The sequence below is a fragment of the Colletes latitarsis genome, chromosome 8, assembly GCF_051014445.1.
Source record: "Colletes latitarsis isolate SP2378_abdomen chromosome 8, iyColLati1, whole genome shotgun sequence".
NCBI classification, from domain to species: domain Eukaryota; kingdom Metazoa; phylum Arthropoda; class Insecta; order Hymenoptera; family Colletidae; genus Colletes; species Colletes latitarsis.
Window position 1 is genome coordinate 22,259,270 of NC_135141.1, and position 20,914 is coordinate 22,280,183.

The 20,914-nt window shown below is 34.2% G+C and overlaps 1 protein-coding gene across 5 annotated transcripts in view; it reads right to left on the reverse strand.

The window, feature by feature from the left end:
- Window positions 1-20,914, reverse strand: part of Sick (sickie) — a 423,876-nt gene that overhangs the window by 228,550 nt on the left and 174,412 nt on the right. For all 5 annotated transcript variants that reach the window (XM_076771991.1, XM_076771990.1, XM_076771989.1 and 2 more), the window contains one exon: window positions 6,521-6,681. In XM_076771991.1, the coding sequence (XP_076628106.1) occupies window positions 6,521-6,681 (161 nt within the window). The remainder of the gene's footprint in view (window positions 1-6,520; window positions 6,682-20,914) is intronic.

Sequence of the window (20,914 nt, forward strand, 5' to 3'; positions counted from 1 at the left end):
GTATTTGAGGCTCGAGAAGAAACCAGGGGGACAAAAGGTCCCCACGAATTGATTCATTATCGCGGCTTTTTACTTATTTCCAGATTACGAGACGCCCCCGCGAGTTTTTAGTGACGGAAGATGACTCGTGCGGCCATTTTCCGTTGAATAAATCCGTTCTAGGGTAATAATTTGCTCAAAGGCACAAGTTAAATTTACTATTGACGATTTTCCACGATTTCAATTTCGATTTTAGTTTCGAGAAACTTGGGGAAAAATGGAGTAGAATTTTCTACGGTAAAACTGGGATTCATTACTGTAAAATTTGAAATCTGTGTGTTTGTGATTTTCATGCAGCCCCTACTGTTTTTCTCCAAGATGGATAAAATTTTGTATAGTTGTTCTTTAAGTTATGACGGAAAATATAGCAAAAATCGCAATATAAAAATCGCAAAAGATTATGCGATTTTAACCACGTGAAGGCTCCTCTGTCGACTGTTTTAAAAATTGAAACTGAAAAGATTTTACGCGTCTGAAAGATTTCTATTTATATTTAACGTGGAAATCTCCTTTAGCTTTTCCTCCCATTTTCTTATCTGCGACTATTTCGTAACTTCAGAGATAAAAAGAAAACAAAATGCGCCATCTCGTATTCGTATCTTCGCCTCTGTTCACCCTTTCACGTAACTTTCGACAAGACAGTTCCATAATTTATACGACAACGCGAATGCATATTTCATCGCCGTCAAAATGCATTTCGGTTACGTCATCGCAAGAAGCTATAAAGAATGTGGATGTTCACGATACGACAGAAAATACATTTCCACGACAATAATTCCATTAGTTACTTTATTGTGAGTTAGGAACCACTACTTATTTACAATTTGATTCGAGATATACAAATTTTAATTTGTTTATTATTACTGTGTTTATTAATTTTCTAAAAGTTCGTTGAAATGGGTGCTTGTGTTTCAAGTTGAGAACCACTATTTATAGTTTGATTCGAGATATAAAAATGTTAGTTCGTTTATTATTACAGTGTTTATTAATTTACTAAAAGTTCGTTAAAATGTGAGCTTGTGTTTCATGTTTACTGCAAGTTGGGAACCATTATTTCCAGTTTGAGATATAAAATTTTATTTCGTTCATTATTACAGTGTTTATTAATTTTCTAAAAGTTCGTTGAAATGGGTGCTTGTGTTTCATGTTTACTGCAAGTTGGGAACCACTATTTGCAGTTTGAGATATAAAATTTTAATTCGTTCATTATTACAGTGTTTATTAATTTTCTAAAAGTTCGTTGAAATGGGTGCTTGTGTTTCAAGTTTACTGCAAGTTGGGAACCACTATTTACTGTTTGATTCGAGATATAAAATTTTAATTCGTTCACTATTACAGTGTTTATTAATTTTCTAAAAGTTCGTTGAAATGGGTGCTTGTGTTTCATGTTTACTGCAAGTTGAGAACCACTACTTACTTACAATTTGATTCGAGATATAAAAATTCTAATTCGTTTATTATTACAGTGTTTATTAGTTTTCTAAAAGTTCGTTGAAATGGGTGCTTGTGTTTCAAGCTTACTGCAAGTTGAGAAGCACTACTTACTTACAATTTGATTCGAGATATAAAAATTCTAATTCGTTCATTATTACAGTGTTTATTAATTTTCTAAAAGTTCGTTAAAATGTGAGCTTGTGTTTCAAGTTTACTGCAAGTTTGGGAACCACTATTTACAGTTTGATTCGAGATATAAAATTTTATTTCGTTTATTATTACAGTGTTTATTAATTTTCTAAAAGTTCGTTCCATGTGAGTTTGTGTTTCAAGTTTACTGCAAGTTGAGAACCACTATTTACAGTTTGATTCGAGATATGAAATTTTAAATTATTATACTGTACATAAATTTTTTAAAAGTTCGTTCCATGTGAGCTTGTGTTTCAAGTTTCCCGCGAGTTGGGAACCGCTGTAAATCGGCGTGCACATCTGGAGGTGGCCCTGGAAACGTGGGAGTTGAGAGTAAAGTATAAACTATGGGGTGCCACCCCATCTCGTAGCGGACTAGCTACCCCCTCGTGCCCATCGTGGATGTAGGTAATATCGTCGTCTGTACGCGATAGGCGTGTGTTCGTGCACGTTCGCTATCAGCCTGTGCTTGTCGCCCAGCCTAACAGAGTTTCGCGTATGGACGAGGGTTGGTTCAAACATAAGCCTCAATTTTTTATAAATCTAGCCAACGAATATTTTAGCAAACCAGTCAAGATAACGATTTGGACTGTTGCAGGGTGGAAAATTAGCCCTCGAGAGCACCCTTCCATCGAAACCATTTTATTCGAAACATGTCAAACCTCTGATTTTTCCTGATTTTTTTCAGTGACATATTCTATAATGAGAAATAAGTGCTTCGAATATTAGCTTCTATTTTTTATAACTTTAAGAAACGAATATCTCGATGAAGCAGTAAAGATAACGTTTTTGGAAAATTATTATTCACGAGTGTCTTTCTATTACCTTGAAATTATTTTATTTTAATACATCGACTGCCAAATCCCCCAAATTGTCCACCAAAAACGAAACTTTGTTTTCGGACAATTGGAAACTAGTATACTCACAATTTGTCAGAAAACTTATTTTTACAGCGTTAAAATTCAAGAGTCCTATCTAGATTTATTTTTATTAACATTCAATCTTGAGATTTTTTAATTTGTTTAACTTCTTAGTGAAAAGTCGTGTCACCCGTCATATTCTATGAGAAATAAGTGATTCGAAGTGAGCTTCCATTTTTCATAATTTTAAGGGGCATTTTGGCAAAGCAATAGAAGTAATTATTAGGAAAAATTACTACTCATAAGTGTCGTTCCAAATCGTTTCGAAATGATCTTACTTCGAATATTTTATAGTAAACAATAAAGAATTTCAAACGCGATTAATTTTCATCCAAAATATCAGGTGATCTACGACTTAATTTCTGTTACAAAGTTTTTCTTGTTGAAAAATTACTATTCAGAAGTGTCGTTCCAAATCGTTTCGAAATGATCTTATTTCGAATATTTTATAGTAAACAATAAAGAATTTCAAACGCGATTAATTTTCATCCAAAATATCAGGTGATCTACGACTCAATTTCTGTTACAAAGTTTTTCCAAAAAACCAGAATTTGATATCTCCTCCCTCCAGTGAGGGTTTCGTGAGACACGAGAGCACAAAACGGGGGTAATCGAGGCTCAGATACACGCATATGGGCCCCCGAATAGAGCGCACTTCCGTCGAACGATGTTGCGTGTATCTACGCGAAATAGAATGAGCGATGGGTGTATGCGTAGCGAGGATGGAGAGGGTGTAATAATGCACGAGTACGCGTAACAGAGGGTGAGTTAGTGTGAGGGGTGGAAAGAGAGAACAAGGTCGACGCACGGGCAAGAGAGCCCATATATTTAAAAGGGACACGTACCCCCATGGAAGCCAGTTTCCATGGTGGTGGTCCAGGATCCTCGCGGCAGCCAGAAATGCGCAAAGGGTTGTTAAAAGCCATTCACGGCGCTAATGGCTAATGGGGTGTTCTTAACGTGCCACCGAATCTACTATGCCGCTTGACACCCTCGTCGAATCTTTGTGTCTTAAAGAGTAAGCTCGGGGTGCTAAGAACGTCACCAAGCTACGAAACGCGTTTAGGCTGAGGGTTCAAGTCGTTTCGAAGGAGAATTGATTTTTTTTTAAGGGTGTGTTCTGGTCCAAAACCTTAAAAAAATCGAATCTTTTAATTTATTATCTGAAAAGTCTATTGCAACGATGGTAATTTGAGAGCTTTTTAGAAACGGATTAAGTTAAACTTCTATTCTAGAAAAGTGTGTGAAAACCAATTTTTATTTTGGTTTAAAAAATAATTGGGAATATGGGAGTACTCTTATCTTAGAAAATACGTGAGCTTCTCGATGAACAATGTTATTCAATAAAAATAAATATAGAAACATTCCAGAACCAACCTATCGAAATTGCTCTATCGAATGAACCTAAAAAAATTGAGTTTGTTCCCGCCACAAATAATTTAAAAAATATTTAATAACAGATCGACTGAAAAATTCAGTTCGTTTGTTCCACGAGCACTGTTTGATCAGAGCGTTCGTAGAGGTTCTACGAGACGAGAATATAATTCAGAAATGCTTTGGCGAAATGAGAAGTGATAAGCCAAGGGTCTGTCGGCAGAAGCAGCGATATTGTTTTGTAACTTCCCTTTGTTTCCTTCGGACAACTTGGTTTTAATGGAAAGTCATTTTCCATTAGCTGCTAGGATACCGCGAACAGCCGCCACGAAATAATATCCAGACATAATCTTTTAATGCGTGCAGTATCTGTTTCTGACATTTGCTTTCATTTTCCCGCGTAAAGCTCCGGGTTTCCCCTTTCGCGATGCTACGCGCGTCGCTCTCGCAATTTTATTCCGGGGAGTTTATTAATTTTCCACGGACCTCGATCGCGTTTTTCCTGTGGAGCTTCGAGATTAATTAAAAAATTCTGTTTCGATCGCTATTTCAATCAGCAGCGATTGGATAAATCAAATAGCGGACCCATTATTAACCCTGCAATATTATACAAGATTTCAACCCTCCCTTGAGGGAGTAGTCTGGTCAAATTTTGTGTTCTTTGGGTTAAAAACGAAAACTATGACACTTTTGTGACGGATTTTACGAAACATAATGATAGTATACAAGATTATACAAGATTTTATTCTAGTCTGGTCAAATTTTGTATTCTTTGGAATAAAAACGAAAACTATGACACTTTTGTAACGGATTTTTTCGCATATTTTTGGTTTACATTTAACCCTTAAAGGGTGAAAATGGTACCATCAATTTTTCATTTTATTCACTCTCAGAATAACTCACATGACTAATATTTTATCAAAATGTTTGAAAACTAAATTCAAGGGGTGAAACCCCAAAAGACTGAAGAATCATCATTATTTTAATAAATAGACTTCTCTAGAACAAAAACTATTACACATTAATGTCCTTAATTCTTCACTAAATTCAAATAAAAATATTTTTATAGTCGTAGGATACCTTGACTGAATTTAATATTATACTAAAATCTTTGAAAAAAAAATTCAAGGGACGAAAGGGTTGAAATAAAAATGCTTCTACGTTTATTGGATACATTACTGGACAACAACACCCTAAAAGTCTCAAGTATCATCATTATTTTAATAAATAGACTTTTCTAGGACAAAAACTACCCCACATCGACGTCCCCAATTCATTATTAAATCCAAATAAAAATGTTTTTGCAGTAATTATGTACCATGACTGAATTTAATATTATATAAAAATGTTGGGAAACAAATTTAGGGGATGAAAGCCTCAAAAGCTAAAAAATTATCATTATCTCAATAAATAGACATTTCTAAAACAAAAACTATCCCACATCGAAGTCTCCAATTATTTACTAAATCCAAATAAAAATATTTTTGCAATAATTATGTACCATGACTGAATTTAATATTATATAAAAATGTTGGGAAACAAATTTAGGGGATGAAAGCCTCAAAAGCTAAAAAATTATCATTATCTCAATAAATAAACTTTTCTAAAACAAAAAGTATCCCACATCGAAGTCCCAATTATTTACTAAATTCAAATAAAAATATTTTTGCAGTAATTATGTACCATAACTTAATTTAATATCATACCAAAATATTTGAAAAACTTATTTAAGGGTTCAAAGCCAAAAAAACTCAAGAATTATCATTATTTTAATAAATAAACTTCTGTAGGACAAATCTACCCCACATTAAAGTCCCTAATCCTTTAAAAAATCCGAATAAAAATGTTTCTGCAATCGTTATGTACCATAACTGAATTTAATATCATACCAACATATTTGAAAAACATATTTAAGGGTTCAAAGCCAAAAAAACTCAAGAATTATCATTATTTTAATAAATAAACTTCTGTAGGACAAATCTACCCCACATTAAAGTCCCTAATCCTTTAAAAAATCCAAATAAAAATGTTTCTGCAATCGTTATGTGCCATAACTGAATTTAATATCATACCAACATATTTGAAAAACATATTTAAGGGTTCAAAGCCAAAAAAAACTCAAGAATTATCATTATTTTAATAAATAAACTTCTGTAGGACAAATCTAGCCAACATTAAAGTCCCCAATCCTTTAAAAAATCCAAATAAAAATATTTTTGCAGTAATTATGTACCATAACTTAATTTAATATCATACCAAAATATTTGAAAAACAAATTCGGGGGTTCAAAGCCTAGGAAACTCAAGAATTATCATTATTTGAATGAACAAACTTTTCTAAAACAAAAACAATCCTACGCCAAAGTCTCCAATTCTTTAAAAAATCCAAATAAAAATGTTTCTGAACTCGTTACATACCATGACTGAGTTTAATATTCTACCAAAATTGAAAAACAAATTCTCGAGGTAGGGTGGTTGAAGATAATGTTATTTAAAGAACCGCGTCTGCGTTTGATCGACCCTTTCCAAAGTTTCTCACGAAGGGTAAAACGATAGTGAACTTACCGAGCTGCGATTGATGGGTCGGTGTTGGTGCTGGCCTAACTTTATCCGGGGGACACCTCCTGGTGGCAGCTACGGTGGCAGGTAAAGGTATACTGGTTCCACCGCCGGGTCCGCCACCTGCCCCACCGACGGCCGACTGCTTATTGTACGGAGACGGCAATCTGGAACAAAGAGATCAATTTAGAAAACAACGTCTCGATAGAGTCGTTAGTGTCATTCAGACTGAAATCGTTTCTCGGCTCGTTTCAACGATACCTCCAACTATGATTACGCTGGCTATTAGGTGCCACAAATTGCCCAACATCGTTCTCAGCATTCCTTTTGCTAACGAATGGTGCAAAAGTTGCATTCTAATTTATTCTTCCTGTCACTTTTACGATCATAACTGAAAATTAATTGGGGTAGAAAGGTCTATTCTTCAAGTTATTTACTACTATTAATTATTTTAATTAAATTGATGGATTACACTCTATTTTGGTCACAGAAATGGGCTCTTTCTATCACACTTTTATACTAATCGTTTTAAAAGTATTGATTCTTCTTGTAACTTTTACGATTATAACTGAAAATTAATTGGAGTAGGAAGAAAGGTATATTCTTGAAGTTGTTAATTACTATTAATTTTTTTTAATTAAATTGATGGACTACACTCTATTTTGGTCACAGAAATGGGCTCTTTTTATCACACTTTTATAATAATCGTTTTAAAAATATTGATTCTTCTTGTAACTTTTACGATTATAACTGAAAATTAATTGGGGTAGGAAGAAAGGTATATTCTTGAAGTTATTTAGTACTATTAATTTTTTTAATTAAATTCATGGATTACACTCTATTTTGGTCACGGAAAAGGGCTCTTTTTATCACACTTTTATAATAATCGTTTTAAAAGTATTGATTCTTCTTGTAACTTTTACAATTATAACTGAAAATTAATTGGAGTAGGAAGAAAGGTATATTCTTGAAGTTATTTATTACTATTAATTTTTTTTTAATTAAATTCATGGATTACACTCTATTTTGGTTACAGAAATGGGCTCTTTTTATCACACTTTTATAATAATCGTTTTAAAAGTATTGATTCTTCTTGTAACTTTTACGATTATAACTGAAAATTAATTGGGGTAGGAAGAAAGGTCTATTCTTGAAGTTATTTACTACTATTAATTTTTTTTAATTAAATTGATGGATTACACTCTATTTTGGTCACAGGAATGGACTCTTTTAATCAAATTTTTATAATAATCGTTAGAAGAATATTGGTTCTAATGGGATACTTCGATTTTAATTTTAAATAATTCAAAGTTTTTCTATTCGTTATCAGAAATAATTTTAGTTATAATAATTTCAATTTGTACAATCTTAGATATCTAGAATATTCCAAAATTCAAATACTTGAAATAGATGATATTATTTTTCATTCAGAACCAACAAAAATTAATTCTTACGGTGAAACGTTAAGGAAAATAAATGTGACAAAAATAATTACAAATTTTTAATTAAGTAGTATTCAATTTTCTGAAAACAAAAGTAGTCTCGTAGAAAATTTTATAAAATTCAACAGGTTAAAATGACACGTACCGTTAATACGATGATCGATAACGATGACATGAGTAATTTAAACAAAGATAGTATAACCAGAAGTATTCGTCATTTCCAACGAACGAGTGCTGAAACATGAGGTTACTATCTCGTCACGGCCATTGGCCGCCTATGTTATTGTTCCACGATCTGGGCGAAACACTCTTTCTGAGAACTGTTTGTTTTGGAAAGGTCTTACTGTACTGCCACTTCTTCCGTGCGCGGCGAATCAAAACGAAAACTACAGAGGATAGAAAGCGTTTCGTGTTTTCGACTCGAGATACCAATACAACGGACAGGCATCCAGTAATTATAGTGTTAGGAATAACTGTGTTATCTAAATTAGGAAAGGGCAACTGGAAACCTTTTCCACAACGTATATTTATGAAAGGACATAATATACGAGTTCCTGGGATCATAAAAATCGATTCCTGTTTCCTATACTGTAGGCCAAAATAAGATGAAAATCAAGAATATCAATTTGTTGATTGAGGTTTCCTTAAAAAGATATTAAAAAATTTCCAATCGCTCTGGAAAAATTATTTTTGGTTGCAGGGGTTAATTACAATCATTTTTGGTGAATAGACAAACCCCCGAAATCCTATCCACTTTCAAGAAAAAAATTCGAATAGGTGCTGAAAGTTTCGACGAAAGAAAAAATTTTTCAAATCGACCTAAAAAAATTATTTTCAGTTGTAGAGGTCAATTACAGCCATTTTTGGTGAACAGACATACCTCCGAAATCCTACGTACTTTCGAGAAAAAAATTCTTTATCGAAAATATTTGTATAACTTTTTAACGAAGCCTCAATCAACAAATTAGTATCCTTGCCTCTAGAATCTCCCATTAAAATTTTTCCCAGAAATAACTGAACACTCTATATATAACGATTATGAATTTTAATTATACTATTTATTTATTTCTTTGTCACCATTCACTGTTCGAAGAAAATAACAGAAAATAAAGATTATTATTTTTCAATATATTACTACAAATTTACTGCATTTTAATATATATTCCACTTTTGCATTCAGTTATTAATTACTAATTTTAATTATACATACTAGCAATTTGTTTCTTTATTACGATTCACTTTCTCCATCAGTTTCCCGCATAAACATTGGCTAAAATTATAAAAATGAGTTCCCTGGCGTGCCACGCGAACGTTTGCAAATTAAACGGGAAACGATTCGGGGCATCCTATTAGCGGGTCGTCGAAATTCCAAACGGGAATTCCATCGCGTAGTTTTCGTAAGCATGCAACCGGATCGCGTGCCAAAAACGCGTACTTTCGCTGGAAAACGAGAGTGAAAAGGGTGCAGAGCTGGGAGGGCAACAAGAGAGAAGAGACCGTGGCCGGGAAAAAGAAGAAAACCTCACGAGGGCGTTAACGTTGCCCAAAGAAAACGCTGGTAAACGAGAGCTCGACGTGGGGTGGGAGGAAGAAAGACTCGTTGGTGGTCGTTTCGTACTCGTGTCGCGCACCGTTCCCTTCGACGGATATATTTTTTCGTTTTTTTTTTTTCTTTCTTTCCAAGCGTCGTCGTACTCTTCTTCCCGTCGTGACGAAGGGTGCCGCGAATTCGGCGAGCACAAGATTCTCTTTGAATAACGCAGTCGGAGATAGAAGGGTGATACAAACTTCGCTAACTAGGATCCTCCCCCCACCCTTCGACAATACGGAAAAAATAATTTTCTGCCCCGACGCCTTTTAAATTTTCAATTCGTTGGTCAATATTCAGTCGACTGTGTCACGAATTTTCTTCGAAGACGATCAAACTGAATTCTTGGTACGATTGATTATGTTCGACGATGTTCGACGATGTGAAACAAAATGGTTTCGATACGATCGTTTTACTGTTCACGATCTGCGTTTGATTTATACTTATATCTTGTTCGTTTATTTAGTAATTGACATATAATTTGTATTTTAATTAGAGTTATGTATCTTGCATTTATAAGTTGTGTTTACAATTTATATTTGTAAGTTAATACATAACGTACATATCAAGGTAAAATTAAGTCTACGTACAAATAGAATTTGTAAATACAACTGACGAATAGAAGTTACGAGTGCAACTAACAAATACAATTTATAAATGCAAAGCACAAATTGTGGGTGGAAATAATTGGCTTATAAAATATTTTTGATCGTTGTAAAATAGTTGGACAGCTGCAACCAGCGCGTGGCAGCAAAACGTAAAATGGCGACCGTGTAAAAACGAGTATGACGTGCCTGTCTTTCGCGCCCCACTATTTAACTACGCTTTCCATCCCCTTTGTTGACGAATCAGCCGATGAAAGCGTCACGTTTCCAAGAAATATCACGCTTCGTGGAGGCTGCAGCTAGGAGAACGCGAATATTTTTATGGGAACGTCACTAGATACGTGGAAACTGGCTACGTGAGCAACTGGAGAATACAAAATTCGAAATATCGAATTCGCGAAATAATTTTCGAACGAAACAGTTTTATAGTTCTGCTCGTAATTTAATTTGAGACGATCAATAAACTAGTCATTAAATTTTTTGATTTTTAATAAATAAATACCTAAAGAATTTACAAATGCAACGCAAAGGAAATAATAAAATTGAGATTTCAATCAAAATGGCGGAAAGTGATTCAAGGATGAAACAAACAATATTAAAATTGTTTTCACGACCATTTAAACAAATTACAGCGGTAGACAAAAGAAATTTTCGAGTCGAGTTTATTTTACGAGTAATTTCCAATTTTATCGTTTTTAATTTTCTTTTAATTACCAATAAAAAATGGGAAACCGTAGTTAGGTTGGTCGAGCTCCCCTCGGTGTTCGACATCGCAGCTCGGTCTTCCTACAATTAATACTATGCCATACCTTAACGAGCAAAGCATGGCTCTAACGTAAGATTTTTAACGAAGTCTCACTTTTGCAAACTTGTAAGTATTCACAGCACTTCCACGGACACTTAGGCGCCTAGCAACACATGCTCGCGTCCTCGAATATCCATTTCATTTGATGAAAGTCTGGTTCGCATCCAGGCCTAAGGGCAAAATGTTTCAGAGAGGCGCGTTAATGGTCGAGGCCCTTTTAAGTCTTGAATAAAAATTTTGAAACGCGAGGTTACATGCGTATTATAACGCGCAAAGGATGGTGAGACGTTTATAGCGGGTGTACTTGCACTGATAAGGAGGATGTGTCCTAAGGGGACCCCTTAAGATACGCGAGGATACGAGGGCCATGTCGAGCGAACGATATTGCTCGCGAGGATCGATACGAGACCGGTTATTCCCTTTAAAAAGGAAAGATCTACCTACGCATTATAGTGTAGACGCATTCCAAGGAAACACGGACCCTGTGAATTCGTAATTTAGCTTTTAACGCTAAATTGGGCGACTTTATTTCGCTACTGGGTATACGAGTAACGCGAGAATTATTTGTATCAATTATTGGACGGTTCGAAAAATTTATTTGCTCAACGTACTTTGCTTTGACGTACGATTTTAATGTGATTTTTTAAATGTACACGATTTAATTTTGTTTATATTCGCAAAAAAGAACTGATTTGTTTCACTGTTGATTTTAATATATTAGACCTCACGACGAACATAGTATCGTTATTGTGAAACTTACAGTAGTGATCCTTAAAATGATCCTCAGATGTGATTCGTAAATTGAACACTTCCAATGAAGCTTTCTTTTGTAACTGTAGATTTGTGACAATAATTTTGAGACTCACTGTACAGTAATGATTCTTAAAATGAATCTTAAATATGATTCGAAAGTTGAACATTTCTATCGATGTTCATTTCAAGGATTATTACTGTAGTTGGCCTAGTATCACGGTTGGATATTATTAAAATAAATTCGAATAAGTGTCTAGCTACATAATAATTCCACTAGGACAGTAATGATTCTTAAAATGAACCCCAGACGTGATTTGTAAATTGAACACTTCTAATGAAACTTTCTTTTGTAACTATAGACCAGTGACAATAATTTTGAGACTCACTGTACAGTAATGATTCTTAAAATGAATCTTAAATATGATTCGTAAGTTGAACATTTCTATCGATGTTCATTTCAAGGATTATTACTGTAGTTGGCCTAGTATCACGGTTGGATATTATTAAAATAAATTCGAATAAGTGTCTAGCTACATAATAATTCCACTAGGACAGTAATGATTCTTAAAATGCACTCCCATACGTGATTCGTAAATTGAACACTTCTAATGAAACTTTCTGTTGTAACTATAGACCAGTGACAATAATTTTGAGACTCACTGTACAGTAATGATTCTTAAAACGATCCTCAGACATGACTCGTAAATTGAACACTTCTAATGAGACCTTCTTTTGTAACTGTAGACTTGTGACAATAATTTTGAGACTCACTGTACAGTAATGATTCTTAAAATGAATCTTAAATATGATTCGTAAGTTGAACATTTCTATCGATGTTCATTTCAAGGATTATTACTGTAGTTGGCCTAGTATCACGGTTGGATATTATTAAAATAAATTCGAATAAGTGTCTAGCTACATAATAATTCCACTAGGACAGTAATGATTCTTAAAATGCACTCCCATACGTGATTCGTAAATTGAACACTTCTAATGAAACTTTCTGTTGTAACTATAGACCAGTGACAATAATTTTGAGACTCACTGTACAGTAATGATTCTTAAAACGATCCTCAGACATGACTCGTAAATTGAACACTTCTAATGAGACTTTCTTTTGTAACTGTAGACTTGTGACAATAATTTTGAGACTCACTGTACAGTAATGATTCTTAAAATGAATCTTAAATATGATTCGTAAGTTGAACATTTCTATTCTTCTCAATTTTGCGGATACTCAAGATAAATTACGATCCAATCCCACAGAACGTTAAATTAAGGCTGATGAAAAGTATAGAAAATATTCATTGATGCAATGTATTTTTATAAAATGATGCACGATTAATTTGGCCACGTCTATCTATTACACGGAGAAAAAAAATCGCACAGGTATGGTACTTGGAAAAAAATTGCACGAAACAGCAGAAAAAGTGATCGAGGAACGTTTAGTTGCGCAGGTTATAAAATTCTCTACGAGTTTATTAGGGATCTCGTAGTTAACTGTCTCCTTTAATCCCTTGTCCGCGACTTCCTCAGACTCTTTATTTACAATGCTTTTGTCCGTGATAAAGTTCCGGGGGGCAGAATGCTGCCTAATAGAACGATCGAGGCAATTCAGAACGAAGTCTTGCTTATTATTAACTCTAGAAAGATTAGGAAGGGGATGGAGGCAGGGAGTGCAATATGATATAAATTCCCCCTGTACAAATTATTTACAAAATATCGTTTGTTGCTATGTCTTTAACGTTGATGTTTAAGTCGGTTTTCACACATTAGAAATACTGAGAAAAAAAAGAAAGCGACAGGAAGAATTTATATAAACGTGAAAGTCGATGGCTTCAATGTTTTATTAATTATCAGAATTTTTATTTCAGCTCGAAACACCTTTAACTTTCGATGGTCTTCTTCAGGTGTAAATGTAAATTCTATATAAATTTAAATAATAGAATAATAGAACGTACAAGAAATTAAAGAAAACGACAAACTTCAAACGAATCCAATTAGTAAATAAAAAATGAATCACGTACATACAGTTACTCCCACTTGTATTCGTACACTATAAGTGAAGAAAATAAGTCCATTTCTTCATACATTGAGACCTTTAAGGGTTTATATTCGAAGAAATTAAAAGTAATAATTGTCAACAGTTATGGAACGATGGAAATATTGGACCTCGTTCGATCATTGAAGTGCAGCTGCATTGAGCGCGGTTAAATTTGGGATGGGTGACCGATTGAGAAAAAAAACATATTTGTTGTGATTTCTGTATACTTTTCTGTCAGTTTTGTAATTAGGCATTACTCATTCGTTAATGTTAAAGAAAAAAAAACTACAATTCTAAATAAAAATAAAACGGCAGTGTAATAAAAATATTTAGTAAAAAAAATGAATTAGGGAAAAAATTCGTAACAAGTTTACGAATACAAGTGTAACTGTATGTAAGGGATGTTTTCATCCAGCAAAAACAAATAATATCGCAGTCTCTACATTCTATACACACTTTGTGAAAGAGAAATAGTGTCCATTCGAGATTTATGGTTGTTTGCACCACCCAGAAACATTCCTATGCGTCACAATAGAAGACACGGGCGATGATACATCGCGTAAAATTGTCCGACGAAAAAATTGAAACCCCTTTTCACGCTTCCCGGTCGCGCGCGCGTCGAATAAAAAAAAAAGGAAAACGTTTCAATCTCGCGAAGAAAACCGTCGGGAATAGTTGCGTTTCGGGGAATATTTACGAGGGCAATATCGAAAATTAATGTTCTCGGTTGGTTATCGCGGGGCCACGCGTTTCACAATTTCCGTTGGCTGCAAATCGGCTGACGTATTAATATTGCATGATATGACGTGTTTCGGTTGTAAACATGGTTCTTGCCTTGCTTTGTTTGTCGTGTGTAAGCGAAAAACGTTTCTTCGAGTGGTTGGTACACCCGTTAACAATATTATTAACGGCGTAGAACTTTCTAACCGACGCCTTGGAGTCACGGTCTTGTTTCACTGTGCCTAGATGCAAACTTAACGAGATATGATCCTTGCACGAGCGCTTTAAATATACAGGGTGTTCAGCTACCCCTGGGAAAAATTTTAATGGAGGATTCTAGAGGCCAAAATAAGACGAAAATCAAGAATACTAATTTGTCGATTGAAGCTTCGTTAAAAAGTTATTAACGTTTAGAGTTCCGTCCTTTCCGAATTTTTTTCTAGAAAGTGGGTAGAATTTTGAGGGTATGTCTATTCACCAAAAATGATTGTAATTGATTCGAAATTTTTTTTTTTCGCCAAACAATTTCAGCAGCTACACCTTGTCGATTTTACTTAAAAATTCCTTTTTCATTTTTAGTAATTTTGTTTGACGCCCTACAGAAAAGTTGTCTAATACTTTTTTATAGGTACCCATAAGCTCTACTTCAGCAAAAAGTTTCATTGGAATATATTCACTATTGTAGGAGTTATGGTTGATTGAAAATTGGATCATTTTTATGGAGTTTTTCTCATTTTGCGTGGTCAAGGACCAACTTTTAGAATATTTTTACAATTTGTACATATTCTCCATCAAAATACGCGTAGTTTGCTTTTTTAAACATTAAAATCGTCCAACCCGTTCAGAAGTTATGGTGCTTTAAAGATTCGCATGAAAATTCGGGCAGACATTTCTGGCCAGAAATGATATTTTCGGTAAGGAATTTTTTTCTCGAAACTGAGTAGGATTTCGGGGGTATGTCTGTTGACCAAAAATACTTGCAATTGACCCCTGCAACTAAAAATAATTTTTCCAAGACGATTCGAAAGTCTTTTTTTTTCACCCAAAACTTTCTGCACTTACTCGAATTTTTTTCTCGGAAGTGCATAGGATTTCGAAGGTATGTCTATTCACCAAAAATGCTTATAATTGACCCCTGCAGCCAAACATAATTTTTTCAAAATGATTTGAAATTTTTTAATTTAATTTTTTAATAACTTTTTAACGAAGGCTCAATCAAGAAATTGATGTTCTTGATTTTCGTCTTATTTTGGCCTGTAGAATCCCCCGTTAAAATTTTTCCCAGGAGTGGCCGAACACCTTGTATACGACTCCAAGAATTTTAGCTAAGATAACAGAAGTACGAAAGAACAAAGTCAGAGTTCGAGTAATATCGAAGGAATGCTTTAAAAGCAGTGAAATTGATAAATTTTTATTTTAAATATTAACGATTTACTATTTAATTATGTTAAACACAAAAATTAAGGCAAATAAATATTACCACTTTGCAATGAACCATCTTCGTGTCTTTGTGTCTATAATTTTGCAAATTTTAATTAAAAAAGAAAAAAATTGGAGTTTGACACTAAAGTTATGGAGGTCGTCAATTCGACGGATTTCAGATTCCATATTTGAGGTTACAGAACTCATAAACATTATTTGTTAGCAATTTGTGTGGAATTTGATAATTAAAAGAAAAATCAAATTTCAATTCGACCGTCAACACGACGAGTTTTAATAAAAATCTAGTGTCAATATAATGTCGAATAAACAAATATGTTCGTGATAGTTTACATTTTTCGATATAGTAAAAATTAATAAAAGAACGCAGAAGACTTAGGAACACCGTGTTGCCATGTTTATCGAGCAAAAAGCTCTTTTTGTTCCGCAAGTGGCATTCACGCGGCCAAGTATCAAGAAAATTCGTACGCGACGCACGTGTTCTAACTATGCATGTACCGTTCCGATTGTAAGTACTCGCGCGATATGGACACGTTCTGGCGAACAATTAATGCAGATATGGCTGGGGTAAAAGGGGGGAAGGAGGTACTGTTAATTACTCGAGCCTCTGGCTTCCACATCCAATGAGACCCCCGAGGATCAATATCCGATTTCTCATCCCTGCTGTTCCGAGCATCCCCTTTTGCACCTCTGTGCGCCCCAGCATCCCTGTCTTATGTCAGTTCACGCTTTATCCATCCACCGTGCCCCTCTTCTTAAAACCAATATGGGGACGCATCAATCAAATTAAAAAAATACTTCAAAGATCCCAAAAATAAAATATTGGGGACGAACTCTGCAATCCCTGAATTTTTTACTAAAATTTAGCGGGACAAAGGAACCTTGGGGACAGGGGAAATTTGTTATTGGGAATTACTGTAAAATTTCTATCAAATAAAATTAGATTTTACACTGTGTGAATAAGTATTCAGACTTGTTCGATTTTTACCCTATTTTTCGCTGAAATATCTTCTCGATAGTTATCTCACAATCAGTATAGAAATGGAGGAACTCGAAGATGCAATTATATGAAACGTTACAAAATAAATGCTTTTCAATTTTTACGAGTTTCGTGTTTCATGTAAAGTGCAAACTCACAATCAGTGAAATCACCAAAACTCTGGACAGAATTAGAAGCATGGAACTTGAAAGTTCAAAGTTAAAAATGGTAAAAATCGAAACCCAATTTAACACAATAATAAGTAAGAAAAGATATTCTCGTGGAAATTTTTTTTAACGCTATATTCTTTGGTATTTTCGAACCAATATTACGTTAACAAGTCTACGTACGGTCGAACGAAGTTTTCACTCCATCCCACGCAAGAAATAGCAATAAATTACCGAACAATAGGAATTCATAGTTCCCTGCAGTGAGCATCGTATTTCAATTTCATATCGTTTCGCGAGTGGTACTGTCGTTTGGTTTCCCTCGCGAAAGCGTTTTAACTCCGTAAAAACTTTCGACGCGAATAAAATTAGTTATTCTTGTCAGTTTTTCTACTATATACGTACTTTCGGCAGATTTACGGGCAGAAACAGAAACGTTTCAGGCCGACCGCAAAAGTGCCTGCAAAACTTTTCGTAACTTTTGCTCGCTTCTATAGCTTTCTATCTTCGAAGTAATAATTACTTAAAAATGCAATTCACGTTTCGATCTGATATACAGGGTGTTCGACCCCAGAGAAAAATTTTAATGGAGGATTCTAGAGGCCAAAATAAGACGAAAATCAAGAATACGAATTTGTTGATGGAGGCTTCGTTAAACAGTTATTAACAATTAAATTCAAACATTTCAAATCATTTTGGAAAAATTATTTTCGGTTGCAGGGGTCAATTACAATCATATTTGGTTATTACACATACCCCCGAAATCCTATCCACTTTCGAGAAAAAAATTCGAGTAAGTGCTGAAAGTTTTGGGTGAAAAAAAAGACTCGAATCGTCTTGGAAAAATTATTTTTAGTTGCAGGGGTCAATTGCAAGCATTTTTGGTCAACAGACATAACCCCGAAATCCTACTTAGTTTCGAGAAAAAAATTCCTTACCGAAAATATCATTTCTGACCAGAAATGTCAGCCCGAATTTTCATGCGAATCTTTAAAACGTCATAACTTCTGAATGGATTGGACGATTTTGATGTTTAAAAAAGCAAACTACGCGTATTTTGGTGGAGAATATATAGAAATTATAAAAATACTCGAAAAGTTGGTCCTTGACTCCGGAAAATGAGAAAAACCCCATAAAAATGGTCCAATTTACAAACAGTCATAACTCCTACAATTGTGAATATATTTCAATGAAACTTTTTTCTGAAGTAGAGCTCATGGGTACCTACAAAAAAGTATTAGACAACTTTTCTGTAGGGTGTCAAACAAAATGACTAAAAATGAAAAACGAATTTTTAAGAAAAATCGACAGGGGGTAGGTGCCTAAATTTTTCGACGAAAAAAAAAATTTTTAATTAATTCTGAAAAAATTATTTTCGGTTCCGGGAGTCAATTGCAATCATTTTTGGTGAAGAGATATACCCCCGAAATCCTACCCACTTTCTAGAAAAAAATTCAAGGAGGTGTGAAATTTTTCGACGGAAGAAAAAAATTTCAAATCGTTTTGGAAAAATTATTTACGGTTGCAGAGGTCAATTACAATCATTTTTGGTGAAGAGACATACCCCTGAAATCTTGCGCATTTTCGAGAAAAAAATTCCGTACGGTCGGAACTTTAAACGTTAATAACTTTTTAACGAAGCCTCGATCAACAAATTGGTATTCTTGATTTTCATCTTATTTTGGCCTCTAGAATCGTCCACTAAAATTTTTCCCAGGGTTGGCCAGACACCCTGTATATTTGGTCTCTAACAGTGGCAAATCATTTGTAAAAGAGAATTTAAGTAATGTCAACAATATAAAAATAAAATAGTTTGCAGAGATATTGAAAAGAATGTAAAGGATGAAAACAGTGGTTAGAATTTTCACGACTATGTGAAGAATAATTTTATTAAAATAGAAATAATTACTGGAATTAATTGGAAACTCGATTACACAGTATTTATCATTGTATAAGTAATTTCTTGTTCTCTAAAAGAATAAGCACGAAGGAAAAGGTTAACTGTGATTAGCGGGATAATTATAGTATTGCTTGGAACATGAAAATAACTGTAAAATTCCTGAAACGTATACCTGAGAGGATTACATAGAGGAAATAATAATAAACTGAGAGTACATTAAATTCAGACAGCAATTTTATAACTTCCGATGAAATTACGTGATATGAAAAGTGGAGCGTGATAAATATTGATCGGTGCATACTAATGCATTAATTATGGACGCTTGTTAGATAGTATGTCTGATATGTGTACATTTAACGGGACATACTTAGGCGACATGTCCACGAAATCGATCCTTAAAGAGAAGAAACAAATTTAAACAAACATAAAATTCTTAAAAAATGTAAAAACATATTTGTACAATCTACGTATCATTAGATATTTAGTGCAGGAAATGGTAGCATGAGAAAAATAATTAATTAACGGGACCAACGATTCTATTCAACGACTAAAGAAAAGTATAATTCTTTCCTAACTAGATTCTATCGCACGAAATTTCTTCATATTTTAATTATTAGAATACTCTCTTTAAGATTTCACAACTTATTAAATTTTATTCGATAGACAAAACCAATATCTAGCGATTTATTCGCGACGTTTAATCGATCGTTGCAAAATATTTAATCCTACGGATTGAAATTTCAGTTTTTATTCAACGAAATAAGAATTTGCCCTGTTGGATCTCGATCTACAAGTTTTTATTACGAATTCGATTAGATTTTGCAGTATCGAACTGTTTGGGAGCAATAAAGATTGCATTCGAATAACGATCGCGATAGAAATCTATTTGTTCGCCTATAAAATTCATCTTAACGACGCTGAGACTGTTAGTCGTTGGTTTATGCGATGCGAAATCACGATCAACGGTGAAACAACCTTTTTCAAAAGTACCGATCGGTGAATCTAAATTCCATCCGGTGGCAATCTCTCCAGCTTCTTAGCATACCGCGGCTCTCACGGTAAATTAATGTCGCGAGGGCTATTTCAGGACTTCAGGGTGTGGAAATGGCAATAAATACGTCGTGATGTAACGCTAACTTTGTAGAAATTTCTAACGCAAAACCGACCACCGAGCAGCCACGTTTCACGCGGCGTAAAATACAAACTGTGCCCTCGAGTCGTGACTGTTCTTGTGAATGCTAGAATCCATTTTCTCGAGACGTGTCGGATTTAATCTTACGTTAACATTTACATTTTTTCATCGATTGTTCTTTCAATGTCAATGTGTACGTGAATGTAAAGGATTGGCGAGCGAGTTTGTGTGAGTGTATCTTCAAATGGAAGGAGAAGGTCTATTCCTGGCAGACATTTTGGTTTTTAAAACTTCGTTTAGAATTTCTAACATACAACATTGTTTTAGCGCCATTTATCTTCACGACTTTTTTTGGAGTATACGTACCTTGTGTATTACAATATTCACTTCTATTCTTATTGTTTGTTTTTCTAGAAAAATATGTAGTTAAGACAAAATTTGGTATCATATTCTGGTTAGCTTCTGATGTAAATAGGAAACATATGTATAGCAAAGATGAAAGAAGAGAATTTTTAGTTCCCACTGCCTTAGAACAGTCTAACAATGCGTATTAAAAATAGTTAAACTTTACATACGTGCAGTTCTGGAACTACTAGTATTTTATTAATAATTGAGCCACTGTTGGAAGTGGTAAACCTTCCTCTTTAAAATGGCTTTTGAATTTTGTCGATCGGACTTTCCGTTTTCGAGATATCGTAATTTATGTAGATGGGTAATTTTTTTAATTCGACTCTCCGTCTCACGAAAGCCTATAAACGAGTATTAAAATTATTAAAACTTTAAACGCGTGCAGTTTCGAAACTACTAGTGTTTTATCCATTATTG